The sequence below is a fragment of the Poromitra crassiceps genome, assembly GCF_964638095.1.
Source record: "Poromitra crassiceps genome assembly, chromosome: 30".
Lineage (NCBI taxonomy): Eukaryota > Metazoa > Chordata > Actinopteri > Beryciformes > Melamphaidae > Poromitra > Poromitra crassiceps.
In genome coordinates, this window is record NC_139652.1 from 2,155,139 (window position 1) to 2,177,385 (window position 22,247).

A 22,247-nucleotide genomic window follows, 5' to 3' on the forward strand; every position below is an offset into this window, starting at 1 on the left:
CATCAGAAACAATCCAAAATTAAATGCAGTACTTTAATCACTTCTTCTAAAGCCACCTATTTCTGAAGAAAATGGTGAAAACGACATACCCAAACTAAAATGCTTACTGTGGCTGAACCGCTAGGGTTACAGACAACTGCCTGACCTTTTCTGAAAGGTAAGACTTTGAAGTTTCTGTTCCAAGTGTCAGAATGACTCTATGTGTTACTGACCCTGAGTAACACCAGCTCAAACACAGTGGTTGATTCTCACCTAGAATAAAAAACACTTTTAGAGTGTAAACAGTTACCTGTGGTTGTTGTATTTAGAAACTAGAAACCCAATGGAGACATAGCCACAGGCCTTACCACATCCCAACTCAAAGAAGATGAAAAAATACCAAAACATGAGTATTTGGCAGTGGTTTTTGTAGGGAGATACCTAGGCGGATTTCCAAAAAGCCATTATAAAAAGCCATTTGAAAAAGCCAAATAATCTGAAATGTTGTCTTTGTCTTTGTACAAAGACAGCTATAACTTCTGCTGTGTTGATCTGATCTGAAAAAGGAAGACATGGTTCGATATGCAAGATTCAGCCGGTTAATTTGGTATGTAGCATGAACAGTATTGTTCAGAATTAACTACCTAATTAATCACATAAATGAGAGATGAACAGCAAAAAATCAGAAACGTAACGCCGGGGTTACGGTGCCATGCAAGAGGAATACAACACGTTGACTAAGATAAAAATGAACGTTATCTAAAGTCAACATGTAGCCCGTGTAGCTTTCATATCGGACAAAATGGGAGATTCAGCAAGTTACACACTTGCTGAATCGACAAAACAAAATGTCATTGCCCTTGTGAGATAATTCATTTCATTATGATTTTAGATACATGTTTATAGATTTAGGTGTATGCTTTTAGATACATGTTTATTGGTGTGTAGATTTAGGTGTATGACCCCAAGGCTTGAGAGAGAGGAAAAAAACACACAGATTATGTAAACATTAGGTTACATGGCTCTCAGTGAGAAAGTAAGCTTTCTTTTCTTCCTGAGGAATTAAATTAGCAAATTTTGTTTTGGCTTACAGTGGCACGTGCACGCTTAAATCTGTAGAATAAAAGTTTATTCACATTTAATCATGATAAATGTTAATCAAGATGTTTTTATCTATTTGTTGGTTTATTTGGATCCCTATTAATGTTTAATATAACAGCAAATACTTTCCCAGTGTTCCACATCAGAAACAATCCAAAATTAAATGCAGTACTTTAATCACTTCTTCTAAAGCCACCTATTTCTGAAGAAAATGGTGAAAATGACATACCCAAACTAAAATGCTTACTGTGGCTGAACCGCTAGGGTTACAGACAACTGCCTGACCTTTTCTGAAAGGTAAGACTTTGAAGTTTCTGTTCCAAGTGTCAGAATGGCTCTATGTGTTACTGACCCTGAGTAACACCAGCTCAAACACAGTGGTTGATTCTCGCCTAGAATAAAAAACACTTTTAGAGTGTAAACAGTTACCTGTGGTTGTTGTATTTATGGCTAGAAACCCAATGGAGACATAGCCACAGGCCTTACCACATCCCAACTCAAAGAAGATGAAAAAATACCAAAACATGAGTTTTTGTAGGGAGATACCTAGGCGGATTTCCAAAAAGCCATTCGAAAAAGCCAAATAATCTGAAATGTTGTCTTTGTCTTTGTACAAAGACGGCTATAACTTCCGCTGTGTTGATTTGATCCGAAGAAGGAAGATTGTTCAGAATTAACCACCTAATTCATCACGTTAATGACAGATGAACAGCAAAAAATCAGAAACGTAACGTCCGTGTTACGGTGCAATGCAAGAGGTTGTCGTGTGCAATGAATGTAGATGAATTTGTGACACATGAGTGAAACCATATGAAACAAGAAAGTACAAAACAAGACTGAAGAATTTTCATCCATCCATCTTGGCCCGCTTATACGGAGTTGTGTCACGGGATGACCTCAAACTTCCCTTTCCCTGGCCACACTTACCTGCAGCACGGTAACACTTTACAATCAGGTTAATTGATCAATTAATTAACAGGGTTAGTGAAGCTTAGTAAGCATTAATTAACCCTTAACTTAACTAACCGTTAACTAATGTGTAACATTTTTCAATAAGGGTGCATTAATTAAGGGTTGGTTAATGCTTAATAAGCATTCATTAACCCCTTAGTTAACAGGGCTAGTTTTCAACTTTACAATAAGGGTCACAAAGATAATTAATAAGTGGTTAATTATGGTTATGTAATGTTTATAGAACATGCACAATCATTTATAGGTTAGGGCCACATGAAGGAACCAGCAAACCTCAATTTCATGGCGTACATGTTAAAACATGTTCATCAACCATTTACTAATATTCATTAGTATTTTAATTAACATATTAAAACCTCTTGCATGGCACCGTAACCCCGGCGTTACGTTTCTGATTTTTTGCTGTTCATCTGTCATTTATGTGATTAATTAGGTAGTTAATTCTGAACAATGCTGTTCATACTACATACCAAATTAACCGGCTGAATCTTGCGCATCGAACCCTGTCTTCCTTTTTCAGATCAGATCAACACAGCAGAAGTTATAGCTGTCTATGTACAAAGACAAAGACAACATTTCAGATTATTTGGCTTTTTCAAATGGCTTTTTATAATGGCTTTTTGGAAATCCGCCTAGGTATCTCCCTACAAAAACCACTGCCAAATACTCATGTTTTGGTATTTTTTCATCTTCTTTGAGTTGGGATGTGGTAAGGCCTGTGGCTATGTCTCCATTGGGTTTCTAGCCATAAATACAACAACCACAGGTGACTGTTTACACTCTAAAAGTGTTTTTTATTCTAGGCGAGAATCAACCACTGTGTTTGAGCTGGTGTTACTCAGGGTCAGTAACTTCAAAGAAACTTCAAAGTCTTACCTTTCAGAAAAGGTCAGGCAGTTGTCTGTAACCCTAGCGGTTCAGCCACAGTAAGCATTTTAGTTTGGGTATGTCGTTTTCACAATTTTCTTCAGAAATAGGTGGCTTTAGAAGAGGTTTTAAACCCTTAATAAATGTTAACAAGATACATTAATTAATTAAGGGGTTAATTAATGCTTATTAAGCATTAACCAACCCTTAATTAATGCACCCTTATTGAAAAGTGTTACACATTAGTTAACGCTAATTAAAGCTGCATTCAGTGATGTTTTTGTGTTAAGATAAGTGTTAAATGGTTCTATATTCTGACAACAATCACTGAAATAGAGTGTTTGGTCAATAACTTGAAACCCCCCGCTGTCCTCTATCTCTCTCCTGTAGCCCTGCATCCAGGGCGGACATATTTCCGCAACCGTAACTCGGAGACTCCGAGATTTAAAAACAAACAAACATAATAGTCCTTTAGAGGCATCGCAATCTGACCTTCCGTTTCCCAGAAAATGTCAACCTTTCTCTGATGGATTTCTCTTGGATAGTGGGAGGTCGACGCCAATTTTTTTATCCAATCAGAGAAATGTTGACATTTTCTGGGAAACGGAAGGTCAGATCGCGATGCCTCTAAAGGACTATAATGTATTTTTTCACCCCGAATCTAACGCCACCATGCGTGAGTCTCTACGAGAACGGTTGCGGAGATACGTCACGTAAGTGAATCGGTCCTCAGGAACCCAAGTCTCTCCATCCGTATAACAGAGGTCGTGTCTGTCAACCACATTTGGAAAGAAGGTGAAGACGAGGACTTCCATTCCTTCCAAATGTTTTGTTTGTTTGTTTGTTTTTGCAACAGTTGTCGACTCTGTGTCCCCTCTGTGACTGAGAGTGTTGCACAGCTGTGGGGAAGTTCAGAGAGGACTCCGAGCAGCCGAAGATGGCGAGTTCTGCCTCCGGCTGAAGAGTTGTCTTGTAGTAGGCCAAATATTTTGGCCCAGAATCCCGTTAGTGAAGGGCAGAACCAGAAGGCATGAGATAGTGTACCCTGACACTTGACATCTGTCACACAGTGGTGGGACAGAAGGGAAGATCCTGTGTAGTTTATGCTTGGAATAGTGAAGACAGTGGGTGACTTTAAATTGGATCAACCGGTGTCTACTATTAACTGAACAGAGTGGTACCACAGACAGACTCCTTTCCCATAAAAAGTCAGATACATCAATACCAAGTTCAAAGTCACCCTTTTGAATGATTGGCTAAGCATTTGCGTGTGTCAGGGAAGGTTTGGGCTCTGATTGGTTGAGACCTGGCTGCGTGATAGGCCTCTGCACACTGGAAGCTCGTTCAGCTCAAACGACAGCGCTGGACAGGTTCAAAAGTTATAAAAGTGATTAATGTTCGTGAAGATTATCCTGCTGAACCCAAATCCGCGTTCCCGTACTGTAAACTTTTATTTAAAGCTATTAAAGAAAAGATTTGTTTGGGAATCATTTTGTTTTCTGTTTTTTCTTGGGCCTCAATCCAATGTTGCGTCCCAAAATTGGCATTCATCAATCATCAAAACTTTGAGAACCCCTAAATGGCATGTAAAGCATACTGCCATATACCGGTAAGGCAGGCTTATGCCAATATACAGTAACCTACCAAAAACAAAAGACTTTCCAAGCCTTGATAGCAGTTCACTGATAGAAGAATTATAACACTGATATTAGTTTTGCTCCAGGGTCAACCACTAAATTCCTGACTCGTCAGATTTTAAAAAGCAAAGCTCCACTGGTTCAACATGTTTGTGGAAACTGGCCAACCTTCAAAGCAAAGGGTAGATTGCAAGAAGTGGCCACAGCAAAAGCCTACTTGACTTCTTCTGCTTCCCTCCTATATAAGGAAGAGTGAAGGTGATGTAGAAACACCTTGTCCAGCATGAAGAGCCTGTGTGTGTTTGTGTTGCTGCTGGCTGTGGCCAGTGCCACCGTGTATGACCGCTGTGCGTGGGCCAGGGTGCTGCAGTCATACGGCATGGATGGATACAATGGCATCAGCCTGGCTAACTGTGAGTAGCAGACTGGGAAGTGTGTGTGTGTGTGTGTGTGTGTGTGTGTGTGTGTGTGTGTGTGTGTGTGTGTGTGTGTGTGTGCGTGCATGCGTGAATGAATGAATGAATTAATTAATTAATTAATTAATTAATATTTTATTTTCGTGTCAGGACAATTGCTTGACCCCATCTCGCATGGGATTATCAGACACATCAACATTCAATAATTGTTAACCAGCAACACATAATACAACCTAAATATAAACAGCAGAGTATATATACATATACACATAAATAACATGAATAATATAAAAATAATAATTTATTATAAGTCACCCTTCTCCTCCTATATCCATGCTTTAGAGAGATATTCAGAGAATGCAAAAATGTGATCAAAAAGAAATTCAATTAAAGCTCTGTTCTCATTATCTGTCAAATCTAAATCAGGAGTATGGACTTTTTTAAACAATATTTCTCACAGCGTGTGTGTGTGTGTGTGTGTGTGTGTGTGTGTGTGTGTGTGTGTGTGTGTGTGTGTGTGTGTGTGTGTGTGTGTGTGTGTGTGTGTGTATGTGTGTGTGCGCGTGTGTCTGTCTGCATGTGTGTTTGTGAGTGGAGGGGATTCGAGTGACAGAGAGAGAGAGAGAGTTTTAGAGCTGCAGGTAGTCTTCAGTTCAGTCCATAAATCAAGTACAATAGCGGTATTAACATATTCAAATCCATTCCTGCACAATGACTTCTGAGTTCTTCTTCTTTTTTCAAAATCACTTTTCTTTTAACAATTTTAAAGCTCTAAAAAAAACTACAAGCAAAACTTGAATCACAGTTTAAATTACAACCACCACAACTTTCTATCTATTACATTTTTAGCAATCTTCAACCTTATAGAGGGGAAGTCAAAACATATAGCCGAGCAGCATTTTTGTAAACAAACCGCGTCACTGGGTGGCAATGGAACCCTATGGAGCCTGATTCGTCCTATAGTCCATAGCCTCATTTGTGGATGCACTGGATGCATTAGCTTATACAAATGTTTTGTTGCCTGTCTTTAACCCATCAGACAGGAGACACATGACTTGTCTCTCTGTCTGTCCGTTCGTCCGTCCGTCTGTCTGTCTTTGATGATGTCTGTCTCTCTGTTGTGACCTTGCTGTGTTTGCTCAGGGGTTTGCCTTACCAAGTGGGAATCGGACTACAACACCGAAGCGATTGACCACGACTCAGACGGCTCCACTGACTACGGGATCTTCCAGCTCAACAGCCGCTACTGGTGTGCAGACAACTACGGCGGCGAGAACGTCTGTGGCATCCAGTGCAGCGGTCAGTCACATGATGCACCAAGCTTTAAGCTCCTCCCCCACACAACCTGTACACATTTCAAACCAGTTTTGTCACACATAGATGTGCATACTTGCTGCCCATCTCAATCCAGTGGCGTAGGGTCGTCATGACGGGCCCCAGTGCAAGCCATTTTGACTATGCACGCTAGTTTACGAAGTACAGACACGTGCAAGTAATGTAATGGGTTACTTAGGCTATTGTATGGGGGAAACAGAGAGGTCATAGAGCAAGCTATCAGGACCATGGACAGCGCTCTGACACCTGGTAACAGACAAGCAGCGCCTGAGAGCAGAGTCTCTGTCACTGTAGTCTCGCTAGCCAGCCTCTCTTCCTTTCCGTCAGAGAGTCTGGCGTCGTGGAAACAGGCAACGGGGATCAGCCCGCCCCTGCTCTAAAGCTGCTCTCCCATTCGAGCGGCTGTTTCGGTGGCAGCAGGATATGCAAGCTGCACTTGCAAGCTGCACTTGCAAGCTCTGTCACGCTCTGTCATTGGCTCCGACCATGTCAATCAGCTCCCATGTGTGTCGCTGTAATGCTCCCGGCCGCCGAATGTGAAAACAACGACGCTAACTAGCTAGCGTAGAAAGCTAACAGCAGAAACCTACAGGCTAACTCGTTGCTACACGCTGAAAATGGCAAGTTTTCAAATAAATTTGGATTGTGCAATAAAGAAGGCCTGCTCGGCACAAGTTCCACCCCGAAACTATTTTCCAAGGGCACTAACGCTAAGCACCGCCCAAGACGAGGATGATTGGCTAACCCAAACAGAGCATTTTTTTCGCAATCCCACAATGGAAACCTGCAGCGCCAGACTCTCTGACGGAAAGGAAGAGAGGCTGGCTAGCGAGACTACTGTCACTGTGGTTCTGAAATGACCACTGACTTTAACATGTTTAATGTTGATCAATGTTGATTTTATGTTGAATAAGCGAATGATTTTGTTATAGATTGCTGCTGACTATTTTACAAAAATAAGACATGACAGAGATGGCTTTGCCTTTCGAGGGCATCTACAGTGGAATCTGCTCATAGTGATCACGGTTATAGTGATCAACCGCTATATGGATCAAAAGGCTTGGTACAGAATCATTCCTGTTTGAATAATTCACTTATAGTCATCAGGAGTCTGCTTACAGTGATCATTTTGGGTCTTCTCATACATGAGAACAGTGGACATTTTTTGTAAAACTACAGTAATTCTATATATTTTTAATTACAAACTGCCAAAAAGTAGCCAACGAAAGAGTGTTTCAGCCAATCGGACAGCACTGTGAGTGGCAGTGGGCGGGAACAGCGGTCTGCGTGGCCACCAGACTATTAGCTCAATGGCTAACATTATCATAGATATGATAACTCAAGGCATAAAACTCAAGGCCCGGGCGCCAAATCCGGCCCTGCACCTCATTTTATGTGGCACACGAGAGCTAGCAAACAATACAATTCTAATTAGTTCTAATAGTTGAGGCTGTTGTCTGTTTGCCATTATGTTTCCTATAATAAGAGCTAGCTATTAATTATTTAGGCATTACTAAAACGCCAATAATAATCAGAGGCAATGTATGTAATATGATAACAAGTAGGCTAGATACATTTATATCAATAATAATCTAATCAGAGGCAATGTATGTAATATGATAACAACACATACATTTATATCGTGTTACATTTACAAGTAACAACAATCAATGCTGATGTGATGTCATGAAATTCAGTTTGACACCGGTGTGTCGATAGACGCATTTCCATGCATTGCTAAAAACTCTTTCTCCAGAACCCACAGTATAGAAGACTGTGGCTTCCTCTGCTGCCCTGCTAAAAACTCTTTCTCCAGAACCTACAATATAGAAGACTGTGGGTTCCTCTGTCACCCTGCTAAAAACTCTTTCTCCAGAACCCACAGTATAGAAGACTGTGGCTTCCTCTGCTGCCCTGCTAAAAACTCTTTCTCCAGAACCTACAATATAGAAGACTGTGGGTTCCTCTGTCACCCTGCTAAAAACTCTTTCTCCAGAACCCACAGTATAGAAGACTGTGGCTTCCTCTGCTGCCCTGCTAAAAACTCTTTCTCCAGAACCTAAAATATAGAAGACTGTGGGTTCCTCTGTCGCCCTGCTAAAAACTCTTTCTCCAGAACCCACAGTATAGAAGACTGTGGCTTCCTCTGCTGCCCTGCTAAAAACTCTTTCTCCAGAACCTACAGTATAGAAGACTGTGGCTTCCTCTGTCACCCTGCTAAAAACTCTTTCTCCAGAACCTACAGTATGGAAGACTGTGGCTTCCTCTGCTGCCCTGCTAAAAACTCTTTCTCCAGAACCTACAGTATAGAAGACTGTGGGTTCCTCTGTCACCCTGCTAAAAACTCTTTCTCCAGAACCTACAGTATGGAAGACTGTGGCTTCCTCTGTCACCCTGCTAAAAACTCTTTCTCCAGAACCTACAGTATGGAAGACTGTGGCTTCCTCTGACGCCCTGCTAACAACTCTTTCTCCAGAACCTACAGTATAGAAGACTGTGGGTTCCTCTGTCACCCTGCTAAAAACTCTTTCTCCAGAACCTACAATATAGAAGACTGTGGCTTCCTCTGTCACCCTGCTAAAAACTCTTTCTCCAGAACCTACAGTATGGAAGACTGTGGCTTCCTCTGACGCCCTGCTAACAACTCTTTCTCCAGAACCTACAGTATAGAAGACTGTGGCTTCCTCTGTCGCCCTGCTAAAAACTCTTTCTCCAGAACCCACAGTATAGAAGACTGTGGCTTCCTCTGTCACCCTGCTAAAAACTCTTTCTCCAGAACCTACAGTATAGAAGACTGTGGCTTCCTCTGTCACCCTGCTAAAAACTCTTTCTCCAGAACCTACAGTATAGAAGACTGTGGGTTCCTCTGGCCCCCTTCTAAAAACTCTTTCTCCAGAACCTACAGTATAGAAGACTGTGGCTTCCTCTGTCGCCCTGCTAACAACTCTTTCTCCAGAACCCACAGTATAGAAGACTGTGGCTTCCTCTGTCGCCCTGCTAACAACTCTTTCTCCAGAACCTACAGTATAGAAGACTGTGGCTTCCTCTGCTGCCCTGCTAAAAACTCTTTCTCCAGAACCTACAGTATAGAAGACTGTGGCTTCCTCTGTCACCCTGCTAAAAACTCTTTCTCCAGAACCTACAGTATAGAAGACTGTGGGTTCCTCTGTCACCCTGCTAAAAACTCTTTCTCCAGAACCCACAGTATAGAAGACTGTGGGTTCCTCTGTCGCCCTGCTAAAAACTCTTTCTCCAGAACCTACAGTATAGAAGACTGTGGGTTCCTCTGTCGCCCTGCTAACAACTCTTTCTCCAGAAGCCACAGTATAGAAGACTGTGGGTTCCCTAATTGCAAACTACCCACATGCACAACTTCCTTTAAAATACAGATTTCCTCTTTTTTTTACACAGAACTTCTGAGCGATGATATCAGCGTTGCCATCAACTGTGTCAAACGTGTGGTTCAGGACAACGGTATCGGAGCATGGTAGGGACGACACATAACAAACAGTTCAAACTTGAACTAGACTGTTGCTTTTCTTAAGTTATGATGTGTCTTTTAATTTGATGAAAGATGAAAGAAGTCTCAGTAATGTATTTATGCTGGTTGCAGGGTTGGTTGGCGCAGTCACTGTCAGTACCAGGACGTCAGCTCCTATGTGGCAGGGTGTGGCCTCTAACCAGGAGAACCACCCCCCCCCCCCCCCCCCCCACACACACACACACACACACACACACACACACACAGTGGCTGCCATAATAAAGTTATCTATCCTTTCTTTGCTTCACGTCTAATAATTATAGAATTATAATAACTTACTTTGATCAAGTGCAGGATATACTGTCAGATTGTTGATGATAATTTACATCCTTCACACATCCAGCTACTTTATCAACTTCATTTACAAGTTATTAGTCATTTAGTTTGTCATTTGATTCATGCATTCAAGCAGCAGACTCTATCAATAGCAGTGCATAATATCAACAAATAAAATAATTTGAGAGCCAAAAATACATGTGTAGTCTGTCCTATTTATTGTTACCTACTATTATGCTACAGTGTTTTATTTTGTGTATTTACTGTATTTATTTGCACGGTGAAACAATCATTCTACAACAGCACACACACACACACACACACACACACACACACACACACACACACACACACACACACACACACACACACACACACACACACACACACACACACACACACACACACACACACACACACACACACACACACACACATGAAGAAATCAAAAGAAACCCTTGAGGCTTGTGAGAGGATCTCCTAAACAGACGGTCAAAAAGATGAAATAATGAAGCAGTTTGCATCAATAAAATAAAAACATAATATGTAAAATAAAATAAAATAATACAATACTATAATAAAATAAACTAAGCAATATTGGCGTATTGACTATACACCAATATTACGTCGTATTGTCCAGGTTCCGGGATTCGGGACTCAATGGCCACCTCCCGGAGCATGGTCTGGGCCTCTGAGTCCAGCCAGGTCCCTCATCACCGTGCCGATGACATCACAATGGGACCTGTGACATCAGACATCACTGGCGTTCCCGACCGATGATGTCATAACCAGCCAGTGTGTATGCGATGCATGAAAACACAAGCCCACTCCACTCCATGCTTATGTCATTAGCGCCATCAAGTGGAGTTTATCATGCATTACACCTGCAAATACTGAATCTCTAGGCTCTATCACGTATCCATTATAAACGAAAAGTTTATAGCCTACTTTTGTACTTTCATGTCTAATAGACTTCACAGGATGATTTCACAGGACTTCACATTTTCAAACACTAGGCTATATAAATAAAGGTTTAGAATGGCAAAATGTGGATTTATGAATATGACATGTTGCTAAATCTTTTTTTATTCATTACTGTTATTGTAGATAACAAACAGTATTTTCTCCCAGTAAAGAGAAAACTCAGAGTCAGTGTTGTCAACAATGGGATACATCTGTCAGAATGTGTTAGTGTAGAGAGACATTGCTAGAAGAGAAGGTGTAGCTTATAGTTTCTGGGTACATTTCCCACAATGAGCAGTTACACCTATATATTTTTTACTTAGAAGATAATTCATGTGTATGATTTTGAAAGAAACTTCCCTTACCGTATGGAAGATTCCAGACATCTTTCCAATTCACTCTTTCCCAAACTTTTTTTCTCCTAAGGACCAACTTTAAAAAAAATGACAAACCATCGCAATCACAATGGCCTTATAGTTATCCCTTATCGTGAGAATAAGCCATGTCAAAGTGATATACTGTATGTAGCCTATGATATTTGTTTTTTTTATGCTGAACCCAGAGTTTATTTTTATTTGGAAAAATAAAAATAGACTCTGGGTTCCCAGATTATTGAAAACATAAACATGTTAAATACTTTAGAAATGAGACCAAATTAGGCAGTTAACAGGCTATGTCATTGTTTTTATTTCCTCTCATCAATAAAGTTAACAGGCAGTTAACAGCCCCCAACTCTCATCAGTACACATTTTAAATGAAATTTTAAAAGTAATTCTCTAAATGTATTTGACGACCCGAATAAAATCTCCTGCGACCCACCTGTGAGTCCCGACCCCAGTCTTTAGTTTCTCATAACAGTAGCCTAGTCTGGCCGGTGTCATGCCGAGTTTTGCACCCCCGCCGAGAATTGCATCCCCACCTTCCGGGAGCATATTGTAATGATTTATACGGAAACTTAACTGTTTAAAAATGATATAATTGTCCTTAAACGTGATCTCCAAGCCAGGGGGTCTGTCCTGGCTCATGGAGACCGACTTTGATGCATTAGATCCGCGTGGAGGTGACTTCCATGCTTGGGGCTCTCTTCTGGCTTATGGAAGCCGACTTTGGTAGTTAAAATCCGGGTACAGAGGACCTCGAGACCTGGGGATCTCTCCTGGCTTTATGGAGGGGGGGTGCAAATCTCGGCGGTTTGTACCTGCCGAGATTTGCATCCCTGTTTTTAAGTTAAAACAGCCCAAAAATATGGTGGGGGTGCATTTCTCGGCGGGGGTGCAAAACTCGTCATGACACCGGTCTGGCCTGTCGTGTGGGGTCGTGTGACGGCCCCTTTAAGAGCTCGACGTGAATCACGTGATGACGTCATTTTGACATTTCCTGGTTTGGCCGCTGCTCTTTCACAATCACATCGAGCCTGGGCCAACACCTCCAGCAGCAGGGGCAAACAACGCATCGCTTTCCCCGTCAAACCTGCTGCTGACCCCGCCAGGAGAGAGGCTCGTGTCCGCCTGCCACGGCCCGCAGGCGGGGGGGGGGAAACACCGACAGCGCTGCGTGGATGAAACTTTGCTACAGCGTCGGTTCACGGTAAGAAACTAACCTAAACTTCACCTGCTGCTTTCCTTTCACACCAGTCCGCGTTTCCCTCCGTCTGTCCTCCTCAGCCCAGAGCAAGGTGCCCAACCCGGGCTGCTGTCTGCTGGGAGCCCCGGGGGTCCCTGAGGGCTCCAGCAGGTCCGGAGCTAACATTAAACAACAACTGATTCACTTCACTTCAGTTACTCGTCAGTTTCCATACAGAGCACAGCGGGTCACAGTCTGTAAACAGTCCAGCACTCCTCCATCCACACAGGAACCAGACAGACAGGCAGGCAGGTAGACAGACAGACAGACAGACAGACAGACAGGCAGGTAGACAGACAGGCAGGTAGGTAGGTAGGTAGGTAGACAGACATACAGACAGGGAAGCAGACAGACACAGGCAGGTAGACAGACATGCAGACAGACAGACAGACAGACAGACAGGCAGGCAGGTAGGTAGGTAGCAGGGCCGGCCCTAGCCATCTGGGGGCCCTAAGCAGGATATAGATTAGGGGCCCCCTCCCAGGGGTGGGGGTTTGGGGGCATCCGCGCTGGAAGTACCTTTAAGTAGGGGGTGGTGTAAGTAGGGGGTGGTGTAAGGAGGGGACTCTCGGTGCTGCCCGCCAGGGCAGCGCCGAAGAAAATTTGACGTTTTTTGGACTTTTAGCCATATTTAGAGGAATATTTAAAACAAACAAACGTGACGATGATGATGCTCGTTTGTAGCCCTATCAGTGTCAAGCAAGTGTGTAGAACCCAGCAGCCATAGGGGTTGCCAGGTCAGTTAAACCAGGGGTTCCCAACCTTTTTTGTGCCAAGGACCGGTAGATACATTCAGGACCGGTTGTCAATTGTAATGGTTTTAGTCAGGGGCGTCATGCAAACCAGAATTCTGAGGGGGCGACATTCGGTGGCGACCAAAGGTCCCCGGCTAAAACATTTCAGTGGCGACCGAAGGTCTGAATAGATCTGCAATGATTCAATCAGTCTGCCCAGATAAAGTGTGCTGAATCACTCATGATTGAATCAGTGCATTTAGCTATTTCTAAAATGTTGGCCATTTGAAGCCAGATTTAGAGGAAGATCTCATTTTAAATTATCATTGGGATTAGAGCGTTGTGATATCATTATTCGGTTTTAACCATCAATATTTTGCTCCTTTTCTCATTAGGGTAAATACTGTATATTTATTTAGAGATAAACATTCGGCAGCGAAGGTCCCCAGCAAAAAAGTTTTGGTGGCGACCTAAGGTCTGAATAGATCTGCAATGATTCAATCAGTCTGCCCAGATAAAGTGTAACAGCTCACTGTCATAACAGCTCTGGCTAACATTACAATGCTAACATTAGCTGCATGGTAGTACAAGTATAGCCAACTAACTTGCTATGCAAACTATACCTATAATAACTAACAGCATGAATTTGACTTCCCCCTTCTTTTATTTTTTTCAAAAAATCTGAGGTGGCAACTGCCCCCTCAGTTTCAATGGGCATGACGCTTCTGGTTTTAGTTACATATATATTTACTCACCAGGTGGCGACAAAAGGTAAATAACAGCCTTTTGTGTTGTACTGTATGTAGCCTACAGTATTTATGTTTTTGTTTAAACTACAAACATAAATAAACATCAACCTATGTTTTAACTACCACACACAGCCTATAATATTATAGCCTATGTTTGTAAAAAAAAAAAAAAATCTTTTTTTTTCTTTTTTTTTCTTTTTTTTAGGGGGCCCCTGGCAAATCCCGGGGCTCTAGGCAGCCGCTTAGTTCGCATATAGGGCGGGCCGGCCCTGGTAGGTAGACAGACATACAGACAGGGAAGCAGACAGACACAGGCAGATAGACAGACAGACAGACAGATAGACAGACAGACAGACAGACAGGCAGGCAGGTAGGTAGGTAGACAGACATACAGACAGGGAAGCAGACAGACAGACAGATAGGCAGGTAGGCAGACAGGTGCAGAACAGGTGGAATCATTGTGCATAACTCACTGACTCAGCTTTTAAAAACAGTCAAAGGAAGTCAATTAAAAGGGCAGCATACAAATAAGGCATAGATACACCATATCAAAAATAAACACTATGAATAAATACGCATAATATAAAAAAAATACACACCATGAATAAATACACGATAAAAACACACTATGAATTGTTGCACAATAAATGATTGCACTATGAATTAAATTACCTTATGGCACAAAACAATACAACCAATTGGGGATTATTTTCATTATCAATGAATGACAAATGCCGTCACAAGTTCCCAGAGGCCAAAGTGATTCTGTCTTACTCAGCCTGATCAGCAACAACAACAAAAAACAACTCCAAAGTATTCATTTTCTGATACAGTATAAAACTGACAAACTGTTGATCTGTTGATCGACTCGTCTCTACATTGAACTGCATTGAACTTGGGGGGGGTTAGCAAGGGAGGCGGTGATGTGGTCAGAGGTCACTGAACTCCACAACAGGAAGTGTCTCTGCTGGACGCGTTGCATTTTGTGCTCCAGCTTCCTGTAACCGAAGACAGTGGGACACTTCAAGTCACTTCCTGTATTTGTGTCACGTGGGTTTTGCCCATGGTTTTCCATGGACACGCCCACTTAGGAGACTTTCAGCAGGTCTGAGTCTATTGGAGTCAATGGGAGAAGTGAACCTGATCTCAGATTATGACAGATTCTTTCGCCCACATATTGATCAAAGTAAATATTCATTCCATTTTCCGAAGCCACTAAAATAGCATTTTTCAGACCGACAGATCAGGACAAAATTTAATTTATTCAAGATCTGTCTCTGTCTCAGCAACACAGACTCGTGAGATTTGGCAACAGGAGCTCACGTTAGTTAGCAGGGAGCGATTAGCTAAAGCTACATGTGAAGTTCGTACATGTAGGAGCGAAATCTGGGGTTGGAAGATTTATTTTTTGAATCGAATATCTTAGTTGTAAGCAACTATTGAGCTAACAAGGGGCGGCTTTGTGTTTATATGTGTGGTTTGTGTGGAGTTTGGGAACTCACGACCTCTAGTTCAAGTTAGCTTGCTAGGTCAGCACTAACCCGGCGTCACCAGGCACAGTCCTCTCACAACACTTCAGGGGAGAGGTGACCACGTGACTATTTAGGTTTAGACTTGCTAGTATCACTTCTTACACTTGGTGGAGTAATATTGAAATCCTGTGCTGTAACAGAGCGGCTGTGTGAGTGAGCCTAATGAGCGCTCACTGCTGTATAATTGATGAGTTTTGTCCCTAAATGAGAAATCCATTATTAATAATAAAGTGACGGCTGTTAAAAGATTGGTGGCATCACATGGAAATAGATTCTGCTACTTTACACATCTTTTAAATCCTCCATTGACAAAATGGAACCTTTTAGACATAGTGAGCGATCCGCTGCAAGTCTCGTCTTCTCTCAAAATGCACATGTAGTCGTTTTGTTTGTATTTCTTCACAGGCTGTGTTTACTTACAGCACATAATGTAACTGCTGCCAATACTGTGAGTAAGGCAACAGTCTGATCAAGCTGTTTACATGATTGTATACAAGCAGCAACTTCCTGTTTTAATCCAGTTTACATGACTGAAATTAAATATTTATTTCACTTAAGCAGAGAGAAACCACCTTTTTGCTGTCCCGCCACGATCATATATAGATGTATAAAAATATGGACATAGCCACCATGACGTCACCATGACATCACCATGACGTCACCATGACGTCACCCTGACGTCAGCCATTGCTTTGTCAACACCCATTTCGAAGCCTTGAGTTTGGCATTTTGACCGTGGCCATCTTGGTTATGTGGAGCCAGACGCGCACGGTAGAAGGGAACGGAAGGGTTTCTGCCAGAAAGGGACGACGCAGAACAGATGAATCGCTTTGAACATGTTTCATTGCATTTGTATTTTTGTTTTAAGGATGTTGGTTGTTGTGGTTAGGGTTAGGCAAGTCAAACTATTGGGTTAAGCCAAGGGTTGAACATCTTTGGTCTAGTTGTGGTTTTGGTTTTGTGGCTTAATGGGTAAGGACGGTGCTGCCTTCCGATTTGACTGGAGTTTGATTTCCCGGTCAAGCCATTTAACAAGCATTTTAGCATTTTTCTTAAGAAAAGCATAACCTTAACCAACTTGTTCTTGCCTAAGCAGAACAACCAACAGCCTTAAAGCTAAAATAATCACACAGAGGCTACCTAACACTAAGGGCAAAGCCCAGCAGCTGCCTGTAGCAGGATGAGGTCAGGGATTTGCAACTTTGAGGATAGAGAGGGCCACAAAAAAAAATCCTCGCTACCAGAGGGCCAGATTGTGACCGTGCACTTCCACCAGTGGCCTACTGTAACACCATCACTCCCAATTATAGCTACTAATCTGATGAAAAGGACTGGTAATCCAAGTTTATTATACCAACATTTATATTTTTCATATTCAAATTGACTAATTCTTCCATTCAGATGACACCAGAAACTTTGCTCTAGCTTTAAAACAGCCCGCTACAGCAATTTGATGGGGTACATCACCAAGATATGTGATATTAATCAGATTAGTAATGTTGCATGTGCAATGTGCATCCTGGATATAGTTTGTTACAATAGCGTTAGCTGAAATGCTAACGTTAAACAGTATGTGTAATGTGTATGGACAATGCTAACGCCATTAGCGCCATGTTCTGGGATGTAGAGTAAAATAAAAACACAGATTTGGGTGGTCTAACCTAACCTAACCAAAAACAAATTGACCCACACTGAGTGCGGCCGCCAGTTGCCCACCCCTGATGTAGGTACAACAGGGTCAAATTAAATCAGTCTCATAACATTTTATTAAAAATTTGGTGTTTCAATTTCTTTAGGAAATTGATCCACATTATAATGGCAAATAACTTCGATTGGTTTAGATAATATGATTGCAGGTATATGAGTCTTATTAATGTAAAGGTGGGAGGTCTGTAGCAGAGGATGGCTTCAATAATAATAAGCAGATTTATACAGCAATGAATTAGATCTGTTGTACAAATTATATTTCAAACAGTAACAATCAACAGTAACAAAACACAACTCAAGGGAGGTGTGTGTGTGTGTGTGTGTGTGTGTGTGTGTGTGTGTGTGTGTGTGTGTGTGTGCGTGCATGCGTTGAAGGGAGGGAGGGAGAGAGATAAATAACAAAGGGTCATAAAACGAGGCATAAAATGGGAAACTCTTAACCCATTGATACCTGATGCAGCATTTGTGTGTGTATCCCTTTAAGACCGCGAACCGCGTGACGCGGTTCATGGTCTTAAAGCAGCTACGAGCAAGATTTTCGATTGTTATTAAACAGACAAAATTTAATATCAATGCATCACATCTTACCTCTAATAATAGACAAGACCAACGCAGAGTAGTCTTGCTTGAACCCCGAGTGAATCGGCCAGTGTTAGTCTGTCTGTGGCCAGGGCAGATCAGGAAGTGAAATGAAACGGTTTGTAGCAGCCACTTCGGCCATAACCACAAAATAACTTCCAAATCACACAGAGACATCACATCATCCCCAGTGACATCATCACTGACTGTGGCCGGCACAAAACTTGAAACAAACAAACCGATAACAGAGTCCAAACTGGCAATTATATATATATATATATATATATATATATAGATACTATAGATAGATTATAGATAGATGTAAAATCAGATGAGTCTATGTTTTTCAGGTGGTGGATGTGCGGTTCATTTTTCCCTCCTCCCCCTCCTGTCTCATGCAGGAATGGCGCATGCTACGTTCAGATAGGGACCCAGTCCACTGTGTTGTTGACCATGCTGAGGCGGCTGGACAAGATCCGCTTCCGGGGCCAGAGACGGGACGATTTGGACCTGGCCGAGTCCCCCAACACGTCCGACACCGAGTGCAGCGACGAGGTCCCCACCAAGCCCCGCGCCCCCTCCATCAGAGACCCTGAGGAGCTGCGAGACCCCGCTGCCGACCAGACGGACCTGCAGGTACAACGGATGGCTGTGAACCGTGTCTTTAATCTCATTTAGCTTCACCTTTATTTATACAGGGGGCGCCATTGAGAGCAAGCTTGTCTTTTTCAAGGGCGAGTACAGCACATGAAAACCAATTACAAAATTAAAGCTGCAAGAATAGAATAGAATACAATACCTTTCTTGTCATTGTAACATGTTCAACAAAATGTAAAATGTTTTTTTATAACTTTTTTTATTGGTGATAGACAGAAACACAATTCAGTAGCATGAGAGCATGTACATTGCTCTGTAGCAAATCACCTTTTTTTTTGTATACATAAATGATATCATCAAAGCTCAAAACATAAGAAAACAAAATGTAAAATTCAGCTGTACCAAGTACCAAGCTACACAGGAGAAATAAAAAGATATAGTTAAAAAGATATCCCACAACATACCCATTAATAAAGACACAAGATAATAGAATAAAACAAGATCATAGAATAAAATGAGCATTAGAAAGGGGCAACATTCATATCGTGTGTGTGCATACAGTCTACTGTAAGACATTAAAGTGCATAGCAGTCAGTAAACAGTTCTATAGCAGCAGGCCACGGGTAAGTGCAAATGTCAGTGCAGGTCAGGTGCAGGTCAGGTGCGGTGCAGGTCAGGTGCAGGTCAGGGTCAGGTCTGACATCTACTGGCAGACTGGTTCAGGAGGCATATCACTCTTGGATAAAAAAAAAACTGTTCCTTAGTTTGGCTGGACGGGCATTGATTAGTGCTGCTGCACGATTTGGGGGGAAGGTGCGATTAGTGATTATGGTGGACAATATTGCGATTGCGATTTGCGATTGTGATATAATAAACAAATGGTATGTAGGGATGTGCCGGCATGAGTTTTTGACGGTATGATAACCTTGGACAAGAATACCACGGTTTCACGTATCACAGACTAAAATACATGAAATCTATTACAATTTAAAATATATTAAAACTAAATAAATAACAATAATAATATAATAATAATAATAATAATAATAATAATAACAATTTGAAATGAAATTACCTTAAAAAAACAAAAACATTTTGAGACATTTGCCTGTCCCAAAAATAGAAACTGCACTGTGTTACAGCACATGAAGATCGCTCAGTAATACAGTGATACACCCCGTTTATTTCTTTTGTAGCGACAGATGGCCTTAAATGCCACACTCACGTGACGCTTCTTGAGAGAGAGGTGAGGTAACGTGCATCTGCAGACTTTATCGAGGGACCATGAAGGCGTCATGTGACGTCAGGCTAGCTAGAAGCCTAGAGGTGCTGCTGCTGGCAGCTGCGACAGTGTTTTCCCTGCTATCAACCTTGTTAATCTCGTTATATTCTTCATCACAGCGGGTCATTACCCACTGTGCACTTAAACGTGCACCAGTTCTGCATAAGCACCTGCAGCTCTCGCCTTATTTGACTGACTTTCTCACTAATCACACGGCTGTTTACATGCGTTTCTGAACGGCTAGCTAGTTATTAGCATAGCTAGCTGTTAGCGATCATGGATGTTCACTCTCTCCCTCTCGGTAAGATGTTATGTTTGTGAACCTTGCTGCGCATAACATTACTTATTTGCCGGAGTGCATGGGAGAAGTCTCCCACTAGTGTTGATGCCCAGTGTGATGGCAGATAAACGTGTGTTTGCTGCGCTGCGTGTAACGTTAGTTTAGATGAGGCACACACACCCACACTCAAAAAGACGCGAAAAAAAAAAAAAAATCGCACCCTTTTGCGCTTATGTACTCGCACGTGCTGAGATTGCGATTGCGATTAGATGAATTGTGCAGCACTAGCACTGATGCACCTGTACCGCTTCGAGAGATGGCAGCTTGGCTCCGATGACTCTCTGGGCGTAGTTGACGACCCGCTGCAGAGCTTTTCTCTCTGTGGCGGTGCAGCTGCAGCACCATGTTGAGGTGCCATCATACGACATACGTGATGATACCTTCATATGCTGCAGTGGTAGAAGGTGACAAGCAGGTCTTTATTCTAGCCTAGGTAAACCCAGCCACCACGTGACCTGCTCTCTCAGTTCCCAGTGACTGAGAACAGGTCTGAGAGCAGGTCACGTGGGGGATGGGTTTACCCAGGCTACTTTATTCAGCTTTACATTCCTTAACTCATTGAGTGCCAGCCACTTTTGGAGAACGGACGCTCCCAGTGCCAGAGTTTCAGAGCGTTTTCAGTGATTTCTCGAGGCCCACAGAATATTGTGTGATATTACTATGTAAACACCGAACACGCCCAAAGAACGATAAGAGTCTATTGTATCATCAGCAAAAAAAAGTTTATTGATATCATTTTCCGTTCTTTAGTTATCAGCCGGAGAAGATAGGTTGATTTCAGCAAAAACAGACGTTTCAGAGTAGAAGGTGAGATAATCAGCCTTTTGTGAAATGAAACATTTCAAGCACATCACTGACTCTGAAGCTAATATTTTCTGATGTGACACCTCAAAAATAATTTCCTTCAATAAAAGAGCGAAAACAAAGGAATTTTGTTTGGCAAAATAATATTTTTTAGCTCCAACCAGCAGCGCTGGCCCCTGCTGCGCAGACCCTACACTTTCTTGCTGGTCTTGATTTACTGCTGGTGGGCATCAGATATTCTAGCTTGCCAATCTGTCCATCGAGCCTGCTGTCTGGGTCTGTCTGGGTCGGTGTTGTATGCTGCCCTGCGTGCCCCACCCCCCTCGACTGCAAACCCCTCCTCCGTGGGTGTGGCTCTGGTGGCTCTGTGCTGCGTTTGCTCTGCACTGAAAACCCAGCTTTTTCACAGCGTTCCGCGTGTATTTGTCACCGGCTCCCAGGGCTTCCAACTGAGAATAATAACAACTCCACAACTAATCATGTGGATGGGGCTATCGCAGCGGAGACGGAGGGGCTCAATTGTGGCAGCAGATTGGCTGCTGCAGGCACAGCTAACGTTATGCTTCATGCATATCGATGCATACCGATGCGGTTTCCGTTTCCCCACGGCTGCTTCTCTGTTTTTTCCCTCACCTTTCTGTAATCTGGAGAGCACTGTCGCCACCTAATGGGTCGGTAAAATAGCTTATACACCTTCAACATCCACCATACTTTCACAGGAGATGCATCTGGCTTTGATCCACGTCCCACCGTCAAAAAACGCAATTGACGACTTTAGTCGTCATTGGCACTCAACGTTACTATTTGAATTGACGACTATAGTCGTCATTGGCACTCAATGAGTTAATGATCTCAGAAAGTACAGCTGTTGTTGTGCCTTCTTTACCACTGCAGTGGTGTTGGCAGTCCATTAAACACATGTTTGTGGACGCCCAGCGACTTGAAGCTTGACACTCTCTCCACCGTGTCTCCATTGATGAAGGGAGGAGCGTGTCCACCTCCGCTCCTCCTGAAGTCAATGATGAGCTCTTTGCTCTTGCTGGTGTTGAGCGATAAGTTGTTGTCTGAGCAGGTTCAGACTGATTGGCCAACCTGAACCCGTTGAGGAGAAGAATGGATGCAGACAACGAAATGAAACGTCAACGGACTTTATTGTCTCAAATCACCACACCGCATGTACACCCGTGTCGGCGGCGGTGTACACACACACACA

The 22,247-nt window shown here is 42.6% G+C and overlaps 2 protein-coding genes across 2 annotated transcripts in view; both read left to right on the forward strand.

Annotated features, from left to right (window-relative positions):
• Positions 1-4,839: 4,839 nt before the first annotated feature.
• On the forward strand, positions 4,840-10,819 carry LOC310800654 (lysozyme C-like; the record flags this gene model as incomplete). The annotated part of the gene is made up of 4 exons (XM_083663275.1): positions 4,840-4,969; positions 6,116-6,271; positions 9,719-9,794; positions 10,765-10,819. The coding sequence occupies 4 exons, from the start codon at positions 4,840-4,842 to the stop codon at positions 10,817-10,819; spliced, it is 417 nt and encodes a 138-aa protein (XP_083519401.1).
• Positions 10,820-12,550: 1,731 nt separating this feature from the next.
• Positions 12,551-22,247, forward strand: part of LOC310800334 (GRAM domain-containing protein 4-like) — a 50,517-nt gene continuing 40,820 nt past the window's right edge. Inside the window, exons 1-2 of the mRNA XM_083662927.1 lie at positions 12,551-12,674; positions 18,413-18,623. Of these exons, the coding sequence (XP_083519053.1) occupies positions 12,646-12,674; positions 18,413-18,623 (240 nt within the window). The 5' untranslated portion in view covers positions 12,551-12,645. The remainder of the gene's footprint in view (positions 12,675-18,412; positions 18,624-22,247) is intronic.